General features: G+C 53.8%; 2 protein-coding genes across 3 annotated transcripts in view; both read left to right on the forward strand.

The window, feature by feature from the left end:
* Window positions 1–5511, forward strand: part of SMARCD1 (SWI/SNF related, matrix associated, actin dependent regulator of chromatin, subfamily d, member 1) — a 13277-nt gene extending 7766 nt beyond the window's left edge. The window contains exons 10-13 of the mRNA XM_008062271.2: window positions 335–470; window positions 2224–2346; window positions 3542–3643; window positions 3782–5511. Coding sequence (XP_008060462.1) covers window positions 335–470; window positions 2224–2346; window positions 3542–3643; window positions 3782–3835 — 415 coding nt within the window. The 3' untranslated portion in view covers window positions 3836–5511. The remainder of the gene's footprint in view (window positions 1–334; window positions 471–2223; window positions 2347–3541; window positions 3644–3781) is intronic.
* A 3182-nt stretch (window positions 5512–8693) lies between these two features.
* GPD1 (glycerol-3-phosphate dehydrogenase 1) overlaps window positions 8694–13097 on the forward strand; it is a 6545-nt gene continuing 2141 nt past the window's right edge. The window contains exons 1-7 of one of the 2 annotated variants that reach the window (XM_008062272.2): window positions 8694–8960; window positions 9373–9550; window positions 10295–10435; window positions 11016–11154; window positions 11519–11631; window positions 12498–12731; window positions 12955–13061. In XM_008062272.2, the coding sequence (XP_008060463.1) occupies window positions 8920–8960; window positions 9373–9550; window positions 10295–10435; window positions 11016–11154; window positions 11519–11631; window positions 12498–12731; window positions 12955–13061 (953 nt within the window). In that variant the 5' untranslated portion in view covers window positions 8694–8919. The remainder of the gene's footprint in view (window positions 8961–9372; window positions 9551–10294; window positions 10436–11015; window positions 11155–11518; window positions 11632–12497; window positions 12732–12954; window positions 13062–13097) is intronic. The other variant, XM_008062273.2, reaches the window with a different exon arrangement.

Raw genomic sequence — 13097 nt, forward strand, 5'->3', positions numbered from 1 at the left:
ATCCACTCACCTCAGCCTCCCAAAGCGCGGGATCACAGGCTGAGCCACCGAGCCCGGCTACTGTTGACTTTTTTAAGACATCAACTTCATTGAAGTATAATTTATATGTGATAAGTTGCACCCATTTAAAGGATAGTTTGAAGACTCTTGGCAGATGTATCCACCTTGGAGCTGCCACCACAATGAAAGGACAGAACATTTCTATCACCCCCAAAGCCCTTGGGCCTTTTGTAGTTAACTGCCTTTCCCCTCATTCCTGGGCTGTCATTGGACCTTGTATAATTAGGTTTTAGGGGACACGCTCTTTATCAGGCCCCTTTGGTTTCCTCTCCAGTGTTGACCCAAATGATCAGAAAAAGACAGCTTGTTATGACATAGATGTGGAAGTGGATGACACCTTGAAGACACAGATGAATTCTTTTCTGCTGTCCACTGCCAGCCAACAGGAGATTGCTACTTTAGACAACAAGGTAGGGGTCTGTGTCCTGGCTAGTTTGGGTACCCCCAGGCCCCCTCACAGCTTCTAGGCCTCCTTTTGATTCTTGGTATTCTATCAAAATGTAGTGGCACTTGGTATATGTCAGGTACTGTGCTTGATGCTGGTGGGAGCCAGACTCACATGCATTCTGATTCTGGCTGTAATAGTGTTGAGCTGTGGTTTCTGGTCTGTGAAATAGAGACTATAGTACCTGTTTTAATAAACTCACTGTGAGGGTTAAATGAGATGGTGTATGTAGAGACAGGAGACTGTGTCTAACACGTAAAAACAACCAATGGTGGCTCCTTCTAGTGTTACTGCTGTTATTATTGTCAGACATTGTCCTTTCAAGTAAAGCCAAAGTGCTCTGGGAACACAAAGGAGAAAGGGAGCATTTCCTGAAAGAATTGATGCCTCAACTAAATTTTGAAGGGTAAAGTGGGAGTTAACGAAAGGGAAGAAAGGGTAGTGGTGCTGGGGGTTTGGGAGACAGAGGATATTACAGAAAGAGAGAGCAGGGTCTGTAAAGGCCCAGAGAGGAGAGAGAGCGAGCCTAAGGCGCTGAAGAAAAACAAGCTGTCTGGTGTGCTAGTTACACACAGGCTGCAGGGTGGGACGTTCTGGAAAAGAAACTGGATGGGGAGACGGGTGCCTGACCATGAGAAGCTTTGATTCAGGGAAAACGGGTTTCTGTTTTATCCTGAAGACTGAGTAAGGAAGCTTGGGAAGAGATCACCAGTGGAGGGACTGATGCTGTTTGTATTTAGAATGATCTGCTGGGCATGGTGGTGCATGTGGTAGTCCCAGCTACGCGAAAGGCTGAGGTGGGAGGATTGCTTGAGCCCCAGGAGTTTGAGGCTGCAGTGAGCTGGGGAGACAGTGAGACCCTGTCTCTAAATATAATAATAGTAAAAAGGAAAGATCACTTGCAGAAAGGTGGATAATGATTTGTAAGAGAAGCAGGTCTGGAGGCAAGAAACCCAGTTAAGAGACTGGTGTAGTAATCCATGTGAGAAATATCAGGGCCCTAAACTTACAGTACTGAAAGAGGGAAATGTGTAGACAGAGCTGAGAGGCGTCAAAGTGGAATTGAAGGAGTTTGGCCCCTGCTTGGATAGAGGTGAGGAAGAAGGAGGCATCATGATGACTCCCAGGTCGCTAGCATGGGGTAGTAGTATCACCAAGACTAGGAACAGAGGAGGTGGAGCAGATGTTGGGGAAGGGGAGTGAATTTAGTTTTGGAGATGTTAAGTTTAAGCAGTTGGATCAGTTCAAGTTTAGAACATGGACTCTGGGCCGCAGATTGGGACGCATCATCCTGTCAGTGGTGATGGAACATATACAAGTTGATGAAATTGCTGGAAGAGCATGCAGATGAGAAGAGAACTGAGAACAAAACCTAGAGATGAGTGCTTCAGAGACAGCTGCTTAGGCCCCCTACGGCGCCTTTTCCACCTGAGAGTGCTTGGGACTTGCTGGTGCTGTGGATTTAGTATTCACCATGTAGCTTTGCCTGTAGTGGGCATTAAGGAGGCCAGCAGGAAAGCTTCTCCCACGTTGAGTGTACAGAGAGACAGAACCAAGTGCAAGTTACTGCGGAGAGAACGCTGAGGGCCAAGCCGCTGGAGTGCCTTGTGGCATAGCTCTGGGCAGCGCTGTGCCCGGGTTGGTGGTGGCTGTGTGGATGTCAGGCACTTGTCATTTCCCTAGTTGGAAAATGGTGTGAGCATCCTTCTTCCTTTCAGATCCACGAGACAATAGAAACTATCAACCAGCTGAAGACGCAGCGGGAGTTCATGTTGAGCTTTGCCCGAGACCCTCAGGGTTTCATCAATGACTGGCTTCAGTCCCAGTGCCGGGACCTCAAGGTAAAGGACCTAAGTCAGAAAGGTCTGAAGGGACTTAGGACAGTGGGACCCACATCTGCTCTGTTTCTGTAGTAGCTGATGGAGAAACTGGAGGAGGAAGTGAGGAACCAGAATTTTCTTTAGCATGTTCCAGGGTCCATTTTATGATTAAGTAGGAAATCGGATATGGAACCCTGAAGTTGTTATTGTTTTTGTTTTTGTTTTGTTAGAAAGGTAGATCTATTAAAGGAAAGACGTGTTGTGAAGGGCACAACAGATAGGACAACAGCAAGGGGGTCTGCTGTCTGCTGCACCCTGAAGTATTGATGTAATACTTACTCTGTGCTGTCACTGAACTCCATGTTGGTGAGAATAGAGTGGACACATGACCTGATCTCTGCTTTCAAAGCAGCATGCGTTCTGTTTGGAGAAACGAGGCCAGTATGATAAAAAGGAGTAAACCATATGAGACATTATCAAAACTGACCAGTAGCAATAAGATAATTCACAGAAGAGAGATCAGTGGTGCTAGGATCTCTGGGAAAGACTTTGTGGAAAATTTGAGATTTGAAGATACTTCCCAGAAAGGGAAGTACTCTGAGCTCAGGAAGAAAGGTAGGAATAGGTGCAGAATGGGCAACTGACTGTAACTGTAAAGGCTGAGCAGAGGAGCAAGGGAAAAAGGGTGTCAGGAAAGACCCCTATCGAGGTGATGACTTGTCAATGGCAGGGAGTGACTTTGGGTGTTGTATGTTTGTTGGGACTGCTGGAGCAAACTCCACAAACTGAGTGGCTTAAACAACAGAAATTTGTCACAGGTGTGGGGGCTGGAAGTCCAAAATCAGTGTGTCAGCAGGGGTGGTTCCTTTTCAGGGCCGTGAGGAGAGTCTGCCCCGTCAGCTTTCCTGGCCTCTGGTAGCCGTGGGCCTCCCTTGGCCTGTAGGTGGCTCCTCCATGTGTCTTTACATTACACATCCTTGTGTCCAAGTGTCCCTTTTTTATAAGGACACCAGTCATTGGGTTAGGGCCCCCCTAATGCCCCCATCTTAACCTGAGCGTCTGCGGAGACCCTGTTTCCAGATGTGGTCACATTCACAGGGACTGCTGGAGGGTTAGGATTTCAGCATAGATTGGGAGGACACAATTCAACTGACAACAGATGTGAAGGAAGGAAACAAGTCGATTCTCCTCTTCCCCCTGCCCCCACTCTCCTCAGACAATGACCGATGTTGTGGGCAACCCAGAGGAGGAGCGCAGAGCTGAATTCTACTTCCAGCCGTGGGCTCAGGAGGCCGTGTGTCGATACTTCTATTCCAAGGTAGGTCCTTGGGGCACACACGGGAGATGGACAGAAAGCAAGGGCTCTGCACCCCTGACGAATGGTGCAGATTCAGTGGTGGTGAATGCCAACTTCTGGGTTGTCTCATCTGCCACTCCTGCCACTGTTTTCTCTTAGGTGCAGCAGAGACGACAGGAATTAGAGCAAGCCTTGGGAATCCGAAATACATAGGCCTATCCCACAGCCCTGCCTGGGCTGCACCGATTCGTTATCTGGGCCCTGTGCTGCCTGCCTCATAGCACCTGCCTTGGTCTTGCTTGGGGCATTCCAGGGGATGCTGTTGGTTCAAGGACAACACCAGAATGAAGAGGGTCGCACCTTCTGTCTCACAAGACACCTGTTGCCCTCTTCTCTCACCCCATCCCTTCCCACCCCGGCTGCCCTTTGCCCCACAAAGTTCCCACGTGCCTGTCTCCTCCCCTGGTCTCTATAGGACCTCTAGGTAGTGTTAGAGAGAGAACCTGTAGTGGTAATCAGTGTTCGGAACATACTGGGCTAAGGCCAGGTGATCTTCAAGGGGGCCTGCTACATTGGTCCCACCCTTCAGAGACCCAGGAATTGGGAGCTTCTGCCCCTCCTCAAGACTCAGGCCTGGGACACTCTATAAGCTAGTTGATCGAGGCTTTCCGTAACAGAATCCACTTTCCTTCCTTCCCTCCACAGGTTTGGAGCAAGCCCTCCCTTCACTTGTTGCCCTCTAGTGCTAAGGAGCCCTGGTTTTCAGGCTCTGCTGAGCCCTAGGTCAGTCCCCAGCCCTCCAGGCTGGCCTGCCATCTCAGGCCCCTCTGACTCCTGGTCGGGGTCCATGTCAGTATTGGAGTTTGCTCTCTGTTGCTTCCTCCCAGCACACTCCCTTATTCCCCCATGCCTGCCCAAGCAGGGTGGGGAAATCTTACTTTCCCTTCCAGGCCCCAGGGGACTAGCCTGGGGCACTGCCATTGCCAGCAGAGGCTGTTCCTTCCTGCTGTCTCTTGGAGGTGTGACTCCTTCACTCCACCCTCCCCTCTCCCTTCATGGAGAAGCAGGCCTAAAAGCAAACGGGTCAAAGCCCTGGGCCATCCTGTCTTCCTGTCCCTTATCTGCCCAGTTGACACTCTGGTGACTTCTAGGGCACTGAGGAGTGAAAGCGCCTAGGGCTGGAAATGGCTGAGTTGGGTTTGTGACTCCTCCCTGCCTCATGGGACTGACTGCCAGTCCCTGCCCTCAAAGCTTCAGACCCCTCAGGTAGCAGCAGGACCTTGTGATCTCAGCCCCTAGGAACTGAGATGGTTTTGCATCTTTCCAGGAGAGCCTCAGATTCTTCCAGGTTGTATCCCCGAGTTGGCATATCCCAGGCTCGCAGACTCAACACAGCAGGGTGGGAGACAGCTGGGCAAAGAGGGGGATTTCCGTTCAGCATGGGCTGTAAACCTGCAGAACTGACAAAGCCCCTGCTTCCCCACCCCCTCCTCAGGCTCCTGCGAGCACACACCCCCCGGGCCCTTTATCTCTGCCTGTTCTACACTGGGGACAGCAGAGTTTCTTCCCCATCTCCCCTTCCTGTCATTGTCCCTCCCTCAAAAGGTTCTCCCCAGAGTGACACTGGGCGACCTTGGGGCAGCTGAGCCCTGGCCCGCCTCCTGGCTGGAACCATGAGAAGGAAGCTCAGCACTCCTACAGTGTCCCTGTTGAAGATAACTGTTTTTATTAACTGAACTACTATTATGTTTTTTTTCACGGACCAAAATTTTTTTTGTACTGTTCCCTTATGGTGTCACCCAGTTTTAATAAAAGAATCTTCTGAAGGATGGGTCCCCTGCCTACTGTGCGGAGCTCTCCTCTGAGCTCTTCCTCCTTTGATACCATTAGCCTTGCTCGTAGTGTTTGTTTTATTTGACAAATACATATTGAGCACCTGCTATGTACCAGTTGTGGTGCCAGGTGTCAGGGATATAGTGGAAGATAAGATTTTGGTCTTAGTGACCTCAGGGTCTTACCTTAGAGGCTGCTCTGGCTGCCCCAGTGGTCCAGGCAAGCTGGGAGCTGCCCGGGATCATTGGGCGTCACCATAGATCTTAGAATCTTGTCCTCAGCTCCCTCCCAGGCAGATAGTAACAGGTCAGTGGTGCTGTCATCTTCTCCCTTGTCCATCTGGGTTCCTCAAGGCTCTTGCTGGCTGACATGAGCTGTCCTTGGGTGACTGATCCCTAAGGCTTGGCGAGCCTGAACTCCCTCTAGAGGGGTTTAACTTCTGTCTAGATATGGACCAGGGCCTGGGTGACTAGAGACATCTTGGGTTTTGTTTCTGTCCTAAGGGTTCCATGCTCACGTCCCTGAGTCAGAGTCAGTTCTTAGGACCAGCTTGGAAGTGCTATGTTAGCATCCTCGTACAGTGGCCAACCAGCTTCTCACTGGCAGAGTTTGGAAGACTGCTCTGTGATCCTTTCCATTAGCAAATGCATGGAATTCTGCTGCAGTTCTGCCTGCATCCCTTCTGGTGGCTCATCGCTTTTCCTCTTTGTGTCATTATCCACATGTAGTTTTTCTTTCTTTTTTTTTTTTGAGTTGAGTCTCACTCTGTCGCCCAGGCTGGAGGGCAGTGGCATGCTCCCAGCCACCGCAGCCTCAACCTGGTGGGCTCCGGTGATCTTTCCGCCTCAGGCTTCCAAGTAGCTGGAACTACAGGTGTGCGCTATCATGCCTGGCTAATTTTTGATTTATTGTAGAGATGAGGTCTCGCCAAGTTGCCCAGGCGGGTCTCAAACCCACGGGCTCAGACAGTTCACTCACCTTGACCTCCCAAAGCGCGGGATTATAGGCTGAGCCACTGAGCCCGACCACATGTAGTTTTTAAATTATCCTTTACCGCCGTGAAAGGGAACACTCTGGCATTGCCTGTTTAATATATGCAATCAAACCCACCAGAAAATACAACCCTTGTTCCTATTCTGGAACAGGGGGTTTATCAGACTTGGGAAAGCAGGAGTGTGTTGGGGTAATAACTTGAAGTGGAGAAAATTGATGTCAAGGACATTGACATGGCATCTGTTTTTACCCAGGCTAATTACATGTGTAATGAATGGTGACGAACCATTGTTAATTTCAAGCAAATAGTCTACAGTTTGCACTTGGGAAGCGCTCTAGTGATACAGATAACTTACTGTGACGAGCTGATTCTGAATCTGCACCCTACCCTCTTCGTTCCTATAGAAATGAGCAAATTATTTGTCTTCACATTTGTAGGGGCAAAATGAGAGGGAAGTATTTAGGCAAAAACAAGGGGTCATTTTATGCATAAGCATCCATTCTTTGGGGTTCCCATCAAATGTGCCAGGGACAGAAGCATCCTTTCTCTTCCCTCACCCGTAATCAGTGCTCCCAGCTGGCAGCCTGGAACTGGCGCCTTTATCTCAGTGCCAGCACAATAAAGGACCGTCTGTGGGAGGGTATCTGTGTTAGGTATAACTTTGTTCTAAGGAAACAGCTGCCTATTGATTACATGTATGTTCCCCCTTTGGGACTTCCTGGCCATGGAAGGAGAGTAAGGTGGGCTCTTCCTGGTCAGTCCCTGGACTTAGAAAATCATGCCTCCCAGTCCTCACCTCCTGCCCACTCACCCTTCCCCCCCTGGCTGCACACAGACTCCCCTCTAGCCCAGTGCTGACTTGGCCAGCAGAAGCCCATGGGGGTGGTGACGCCCACTCTGCAGTCTGCCAAGCCAGGAGGCCAGCACGTGAGCGTGCAGTGGTGTGTGCCCTCTAGGCCAAGGTGCATGGTGTTAGGAGCCTCCCCCTGCACTCTCCAGATCAGCCTGGTAACCAGAACTCCCCCTCTTAGTCAAACAGATGGCTGTGGGCGATGTGGAGCCCTGCACTGCTGAATGTGTTCCTTCCATTTCCCCTCCCCGCAAATCACACCATATTTACTCCCAATTATGGCACCTGAGACCACAGAGCCCCAGGGGACACACTGCCCCAGTTTCAGAAACAGCCCCCCTCCCCCAAGTCCCTGCCCTGCTAGCCCTTTCCGGCCTCTGCAAACTAACCATTAACCCGTGGAAGCCCCTGGCGCAGTAGCTTGGAAACCCCTGAGAGAAGGAACTGAAGAAGCCATGGCCTCTGAGGCCAGTGCACACATCTCCCATCTCCTGTTGTTGCCTGTCCTCTCACTTACACCAGAGTTTACCGCAGAACCATGGGCCGTAGTTCTCTGAGCCCTCAGCTGTGTCCTTTCCCAACCTCCTTGGGAGACTGTTGGGTGGGGACTGTCTAGGGTAAGGAGAGGCCCACCAGTGAGTCCCTGAGGTGACCGCTGTAGGTGACCAAGATGACCAGGTCTCTCGAGCTCCTGGAGTCTCTTCTCACCCTTGGGCTGGGCTGTCCCCAAAGCAGGCCTTCTCTTACATGGTCTCATCGTTAGAAGAGAACCTGCACCCGTTTTCCCATCCCTGCAGGGAGCTAATGTGGCCTGCTAGCCAGCAGTGTTGGGTTCTGTGAGGGTGTGGGGCTGGGAAGGGAGGACAGGGAATTCTCACGGCTGAGAAGAACGCATTGCCTGAGCTGCTGCTAGAGCTAAATATTAATACAATTTATTGGCTGGGAGTGGTGGCTCAAGCCTGTAAGCCCAGCAATTTGGGAGGCTGAGGTGAGGGAATTGCCTGAGCCTGAGGATTCAAGACCAGCCCAGGCAACTTGGCGAGACCTCGTCTCTACAATAAATCAAAAATTAGCCGGGCATGGTAACACGCGCCTGTAGTTCTGGCTACTTGGAAGGCTGAGGCGGAAGGATTGCAGGAACCCAGCAGGGCGACGCTGGGGTGGCCGAGTGTGCCACTGCACTCCAGCCTGGGCAATGGGTGAGACTCCAACTCAAAAAAATAAATTATTCCAGTGCTGGGTGGGCAGAAGAGAGTGAGGGGGTCTGCTGCTTGTTCCTTATCTGGGCTATTTGCTTGGCAGACCTCAGAATGAAACCGTAGTGGAGCAGGGGCCGGGAAACTGGGCTGGGACCAAGAGAAGAAGCCTGCTAGCACTGTCTGCTGGCAAGCCCCAGGAAAAGCTGGGCCTGGTCTCTGCCCAGTTCCTGTTCCCCACCTGCTTCTACCCTTTTCTCCCCTTTCCCTGGCTCTGCCAGACTAGCTCCCTGGGCGCCAGCTCCCCACCCACTCCCGGAGGGCGGGGCTTGGCTGCACCCACGAGTGGCGGAGTTAAATGCTCTAGCCGGTAGAGGAGCTAGGGAGTGTGGCCCTGAGCCGGCTCGGACAGAGACACTGCACCATGGCGGGCAAGAAAGTCTGCATTGTAGGCTCTGGCAACTGGTAAGCGGCACTGTGAAGGCAGGTGGGGAAGGATGGCTCCCCAAGTACAGAGGGGTGAGGAAGGGAAGCTTGGTGGGTAGGGAATGCCCTCAGGCTCCTGTGCAGGACAGACGGTGCCAGACTTCTCCTGGCCCCCGCTGGCCTGGGCAGCTGCACCTGTTCACCATGGAGTCTCCAGAGCGCTCCCCGCTTGAAAAGCTGCTCGGGCTTGCGGGTGGGAAGATCAGAAGGCTGCCCCCTTCCCTAGCAGCAAAGGAGGGAGACTGGGTCTTTCTACTGCCAGGCCACGAGGGACACACTTGTCATGGGAGTAGGGGTGACAAGGAAGGTGGAAGTAAAGAGTCTGGTGTGCTGCTGTGAGATCCTCCCACTGTCCCCCTTCTCCATCTTGTTACACTCCCCCTCCCTCCAGGGGCTCGGCCATCGCCAAGATTGTGGGTGGCAATGCAGCGCAGTTGGCACGCTTTGACCCACGGGTAGCCATGTGGGTGTTTGAGGAAGACATTGGAGGCAGAAAGCTGACAGAGATCATCAACACGCAGCACGAGAATGTCAAATACCTGCCGGGACACAAGCTGCCCCCAAATGTGGTGAGTCCCAACACTGCAGGGAAGGGTTAAAGGGAAGGCCAGGAGTGTGGGAGCTCGGTCCTCCTCCAGTGGCACCTGGGGCTAAGGGGCCACCTCGGGTGGGAGCTGACTGCTGGGGCACTTTCTAGGACTGAGGACAATCTGAATGTACTTAGAGGTGGGGAAGGGATGGGAGAGCAAATGGTCTCCATGACAACCAGAGCCTGGGCTCCAGACTTGGGGTCTGGGTGGTGCCTGCCTTGGGCTCTAATCTTGTTACTCATTCACTTGTTACTCGTTATTAGCAGACCTGGAGGTTGCTCCTTGGACTTCAGGTCTTTGGTCAAATCCATGTGGCTTCTCCCCAGCTGGTAAGGGGGAGCAGGGAAGAGAACAGGAAGACTGGGGCTCCCCCTCCCAGTTGGGGCCTGAGGAGCATGGTGATGAAATCTTACTCGGTCTCTTCCTTCTGCCAAGCCCAGGCTGCCTTTGGCCTTCCTCACTGTCCCCTGGCCAAGGGATAGGAGAGTACGGGGAGGAGGTTTCCAGGAGTCCTCAAGAGCCCAGGACAGCTGGAGTGAGAGGGAGTGAGTGCTGGGGGGCCGGGGGGGAGGTGTCGTGTTCCTCCAAGTTCAGGCCTAGATTCAGTCCAAGCCAGCCTTCCCTCTGCCCCACAGCCTCACTGACTGGCTCCTAAGTCCTAAATGGGGTTCCCAGGGCCTAGGAGAGAACTGCCAGGCCCACAAGCACCTGTCACCCCAACAGGTGGCTGTCCCAGATGTGGTCCAGGCTGCTGCGGACGCCGACATCCTGATCTTTGTGGTGCCCCATCAGTTCATCGGCAAGATATGCGACCAACTCAAGGGCCACCTGAAGGCCAATGCCACTGGCATATCTCTTATTAAGGTGCCAGGAACACCTTCATGTGGGTGGGGGAGTGTGTGGCTTAGGATGGGGCTCAAGGTGGGTGAAGCAAGAACATCAAATGGCAGAGGCAGGTAGGCCAAGAGTTCCTGGAGAAGAGAGGAGTGGGCTCCGGAGAGGCTTGAGAAAGCAGCCAGATACTGGGGGTAACAGATGGGAGGCTGGGGGTAAGTGGCTAGGAGACTGGCTTGGAGGCCGGTATCTTGTGTCATGGGGAGTTTGGGACTCACCAAGGGCTGCCTGGGGACATGAAGAGGGGCTGGTGTGAGGAGTGTGACAGTGGGGCTGGTGTGCAGCAGTGGCTGGCACTGAGTGGGAGTTCAGGGATGGCCAGGCGGCTGTCTAGGCATGTGGAGGGGCCACTGCCTTGGAGAGGTGGGCTGGCCGAGGGTACGTGGAAGGAAAGTTTCCCACGCGCTGTCTGCCTTCCTCACAGCAAGCTCTGGTGGGGTGGGAACAGGGCAGGACCTGTGGGAGGGACACTGATGAACAGTGGTTCTAGGTGGGAAGCCCTCAGTTGGGCATTAAGGGCACCTTGGCCTGAGCTCCATCCTGTGCCCAGGGGGTAGACGAGGGCCCCAATGGGCTGAAGCTCATCTCCGAAGTGATCGGGGAACGCCTTGGCATCCCCATGAGCGTGCTGATGGGGGCCAACATTGCCAGCGAGGTGGCAGATGAGAAGTTCTGTGAAACAACCATTGGTGAGAACCTGCACCCCCACACATAGCGCCGCCCCAGCAGCGTCCCCTCCTCACTCTCCCCAGCCCCATGAGGCAGGGAAAAGAAGAAGACCCAAGCATCAGGGGCGAGGGAGGTTGGGACACCCCTGGGAAAGGGTGGCAGGTCCTGCTCAGGGCAGGTGTGGGAGAACAGTCAAGAGTCCCTCCACAGAGTGGACACAGTGGTGCCTGCTGTAGTTGCAGCTACTCGGGAGGCTGAGGTGGGAGGACTGCTTGAACCCAGAAGTTCAAGTTTGGCCTGGGCAACAGAGAGAGAACCTTGTCTATAAAATAAATTGTTGAAAAAGACAGTCCCCCGCATAGCCTCGTCCCCTCCCCACTTTAGGCTGCAAGGACCCAGCCCAGGGACAACTTCTGAAAGAGCTGATGCAGACGCCCAATTTCCGTATCACAGTGGTGCAAGAGGTGGATACGGTGGAGATCTGTGGGGCCTTAAAGGTGAGCAGGGCAGAGGCGGCTATGGGTGGGCAGGAGGGCCCCACAAGACTGCTGGTGTTCCAGGCTCACTCTTGAGCAGCTGCTCCCCTCCCCCAAGTCCCACACCTTCAGGAAGAACTGCAGGAGCGAGGCCAGGGCCCTGAGGGCTGCCAATGAGCCATGGTCAGACAGCGGACCCCCTTCAGTCCCTTGCGGACCTCCCTATCCCTGGCTCTAGGAGGGGAAGAGGAGACGCCCAGGCTGAGGGGAGACAAGATGTCCAGGACACACAGACAGACCAATAGCCCAAACCACAGGTTCTGGATGGCAGTGATCATGAGGGCTATAGAACGGTCATGGATGGAGAGAAAAGTGACTTCCCGAAAATGTCCTAAGGGATGGAGTATGGGGCCAGGCTCCAGACAGGGCCGCAGCCTGTGGGAAAGCCAAGTGGCAGAAGTGGCCTAGGCATCCACATACCACACTTCACTTTTTTTTTTGAGTTGGAGTCTCACCCTGTTGCCCAGACTGGAGTGCAGTGGCCGCTCCCGGACACCGCAGCCTCGACCTGCTGGGCTCCGGCGATGCTTTCGCCTCAGCCTTCCAAGTAGCTGGAACTACAGGCATGCACTAACACGCCTGGATTTTTTATTTTTATTGTAGAGACGAGGTCTTGCCAAGTTGCCTGGGTGGGTCTCGAACCCACAGGCTCAGTCAATCCACTCGCCTTGGCCTCCCAAATTGCTGGGATTACAGGCTGAGCCATCAAGCCTGGCCCACATTTCACTTATGTTGTGGGGTGTCGTGGCCGATGGCAGGAGCTAAGGGTTCCACATGGGGCCTGCGGGAGGGGCTCCTTTCTCACCGATGGCCTGTATTCCCCCAAGAATATAGTGGCTGTGGGGGCCGGCTTCTGTGACGGGCTGGGCTTCGGCGATAACACCAAGGCGGCGGTGATCCGGCTGGGCCTCATGGAGATGATCGCCTTCGCCAAGCTCTTCTGCAGCGGCCAGGTGTCCTCTGCCACCTTCCTGGAGAGCTGCGGTGTGGCTGACCTCATCACCACCTGCTACGGGGGGCGGAACCGCAAGGTGGCCGAGGCCTTTGCCCGGACAGGAAAGGTGGGTCCCAGGAGAGGGGAGAGCAGAGGGTGGGTCTTGCAGGCGTCCAGGTGGAGGTGCTCGGCGGGAGGCATCCTTTGGGCCCAATCATGAAGACCCTTGTGAACATTCCCACGCCTCCTTTCCTCCCAAGACCACAGCCCCCTCCAAGCCCCAGACTCTCTACCTCATACTGACAACTCACATGCCTCCACTCCCACCTGCCCGCCCTTTCTCTCTACAGTCCATTGAGCAACTGGAGAAAGAGATGCTGAACGGGCAGAAGCTGCAGGGGCCCCAGACGGCTCGGGAGCTGCACAGCATCCTTCAGCACAAGGGCCTGGTGGACAAGTGAGTGTCGACCACGGCCCAGCTGGGTGAGGGGGC

Source organism: Carlito syrichta, unplaced genomic scaffold (assembly GCF_000164805.1).
Source record: "Carlito syrichta isolate Samal-C Ts95f unplaced genomic scaffold, Tarsius_syrichta-2.0.1 Scaffold305684, whole genome shotgun sequence".
Classification (NCBI taxonomy): Eukaryota; Metazoa; Chordata; class Mammalia; order Primates; family Tarsiidae; genus Carlito; species Carlito syrichta.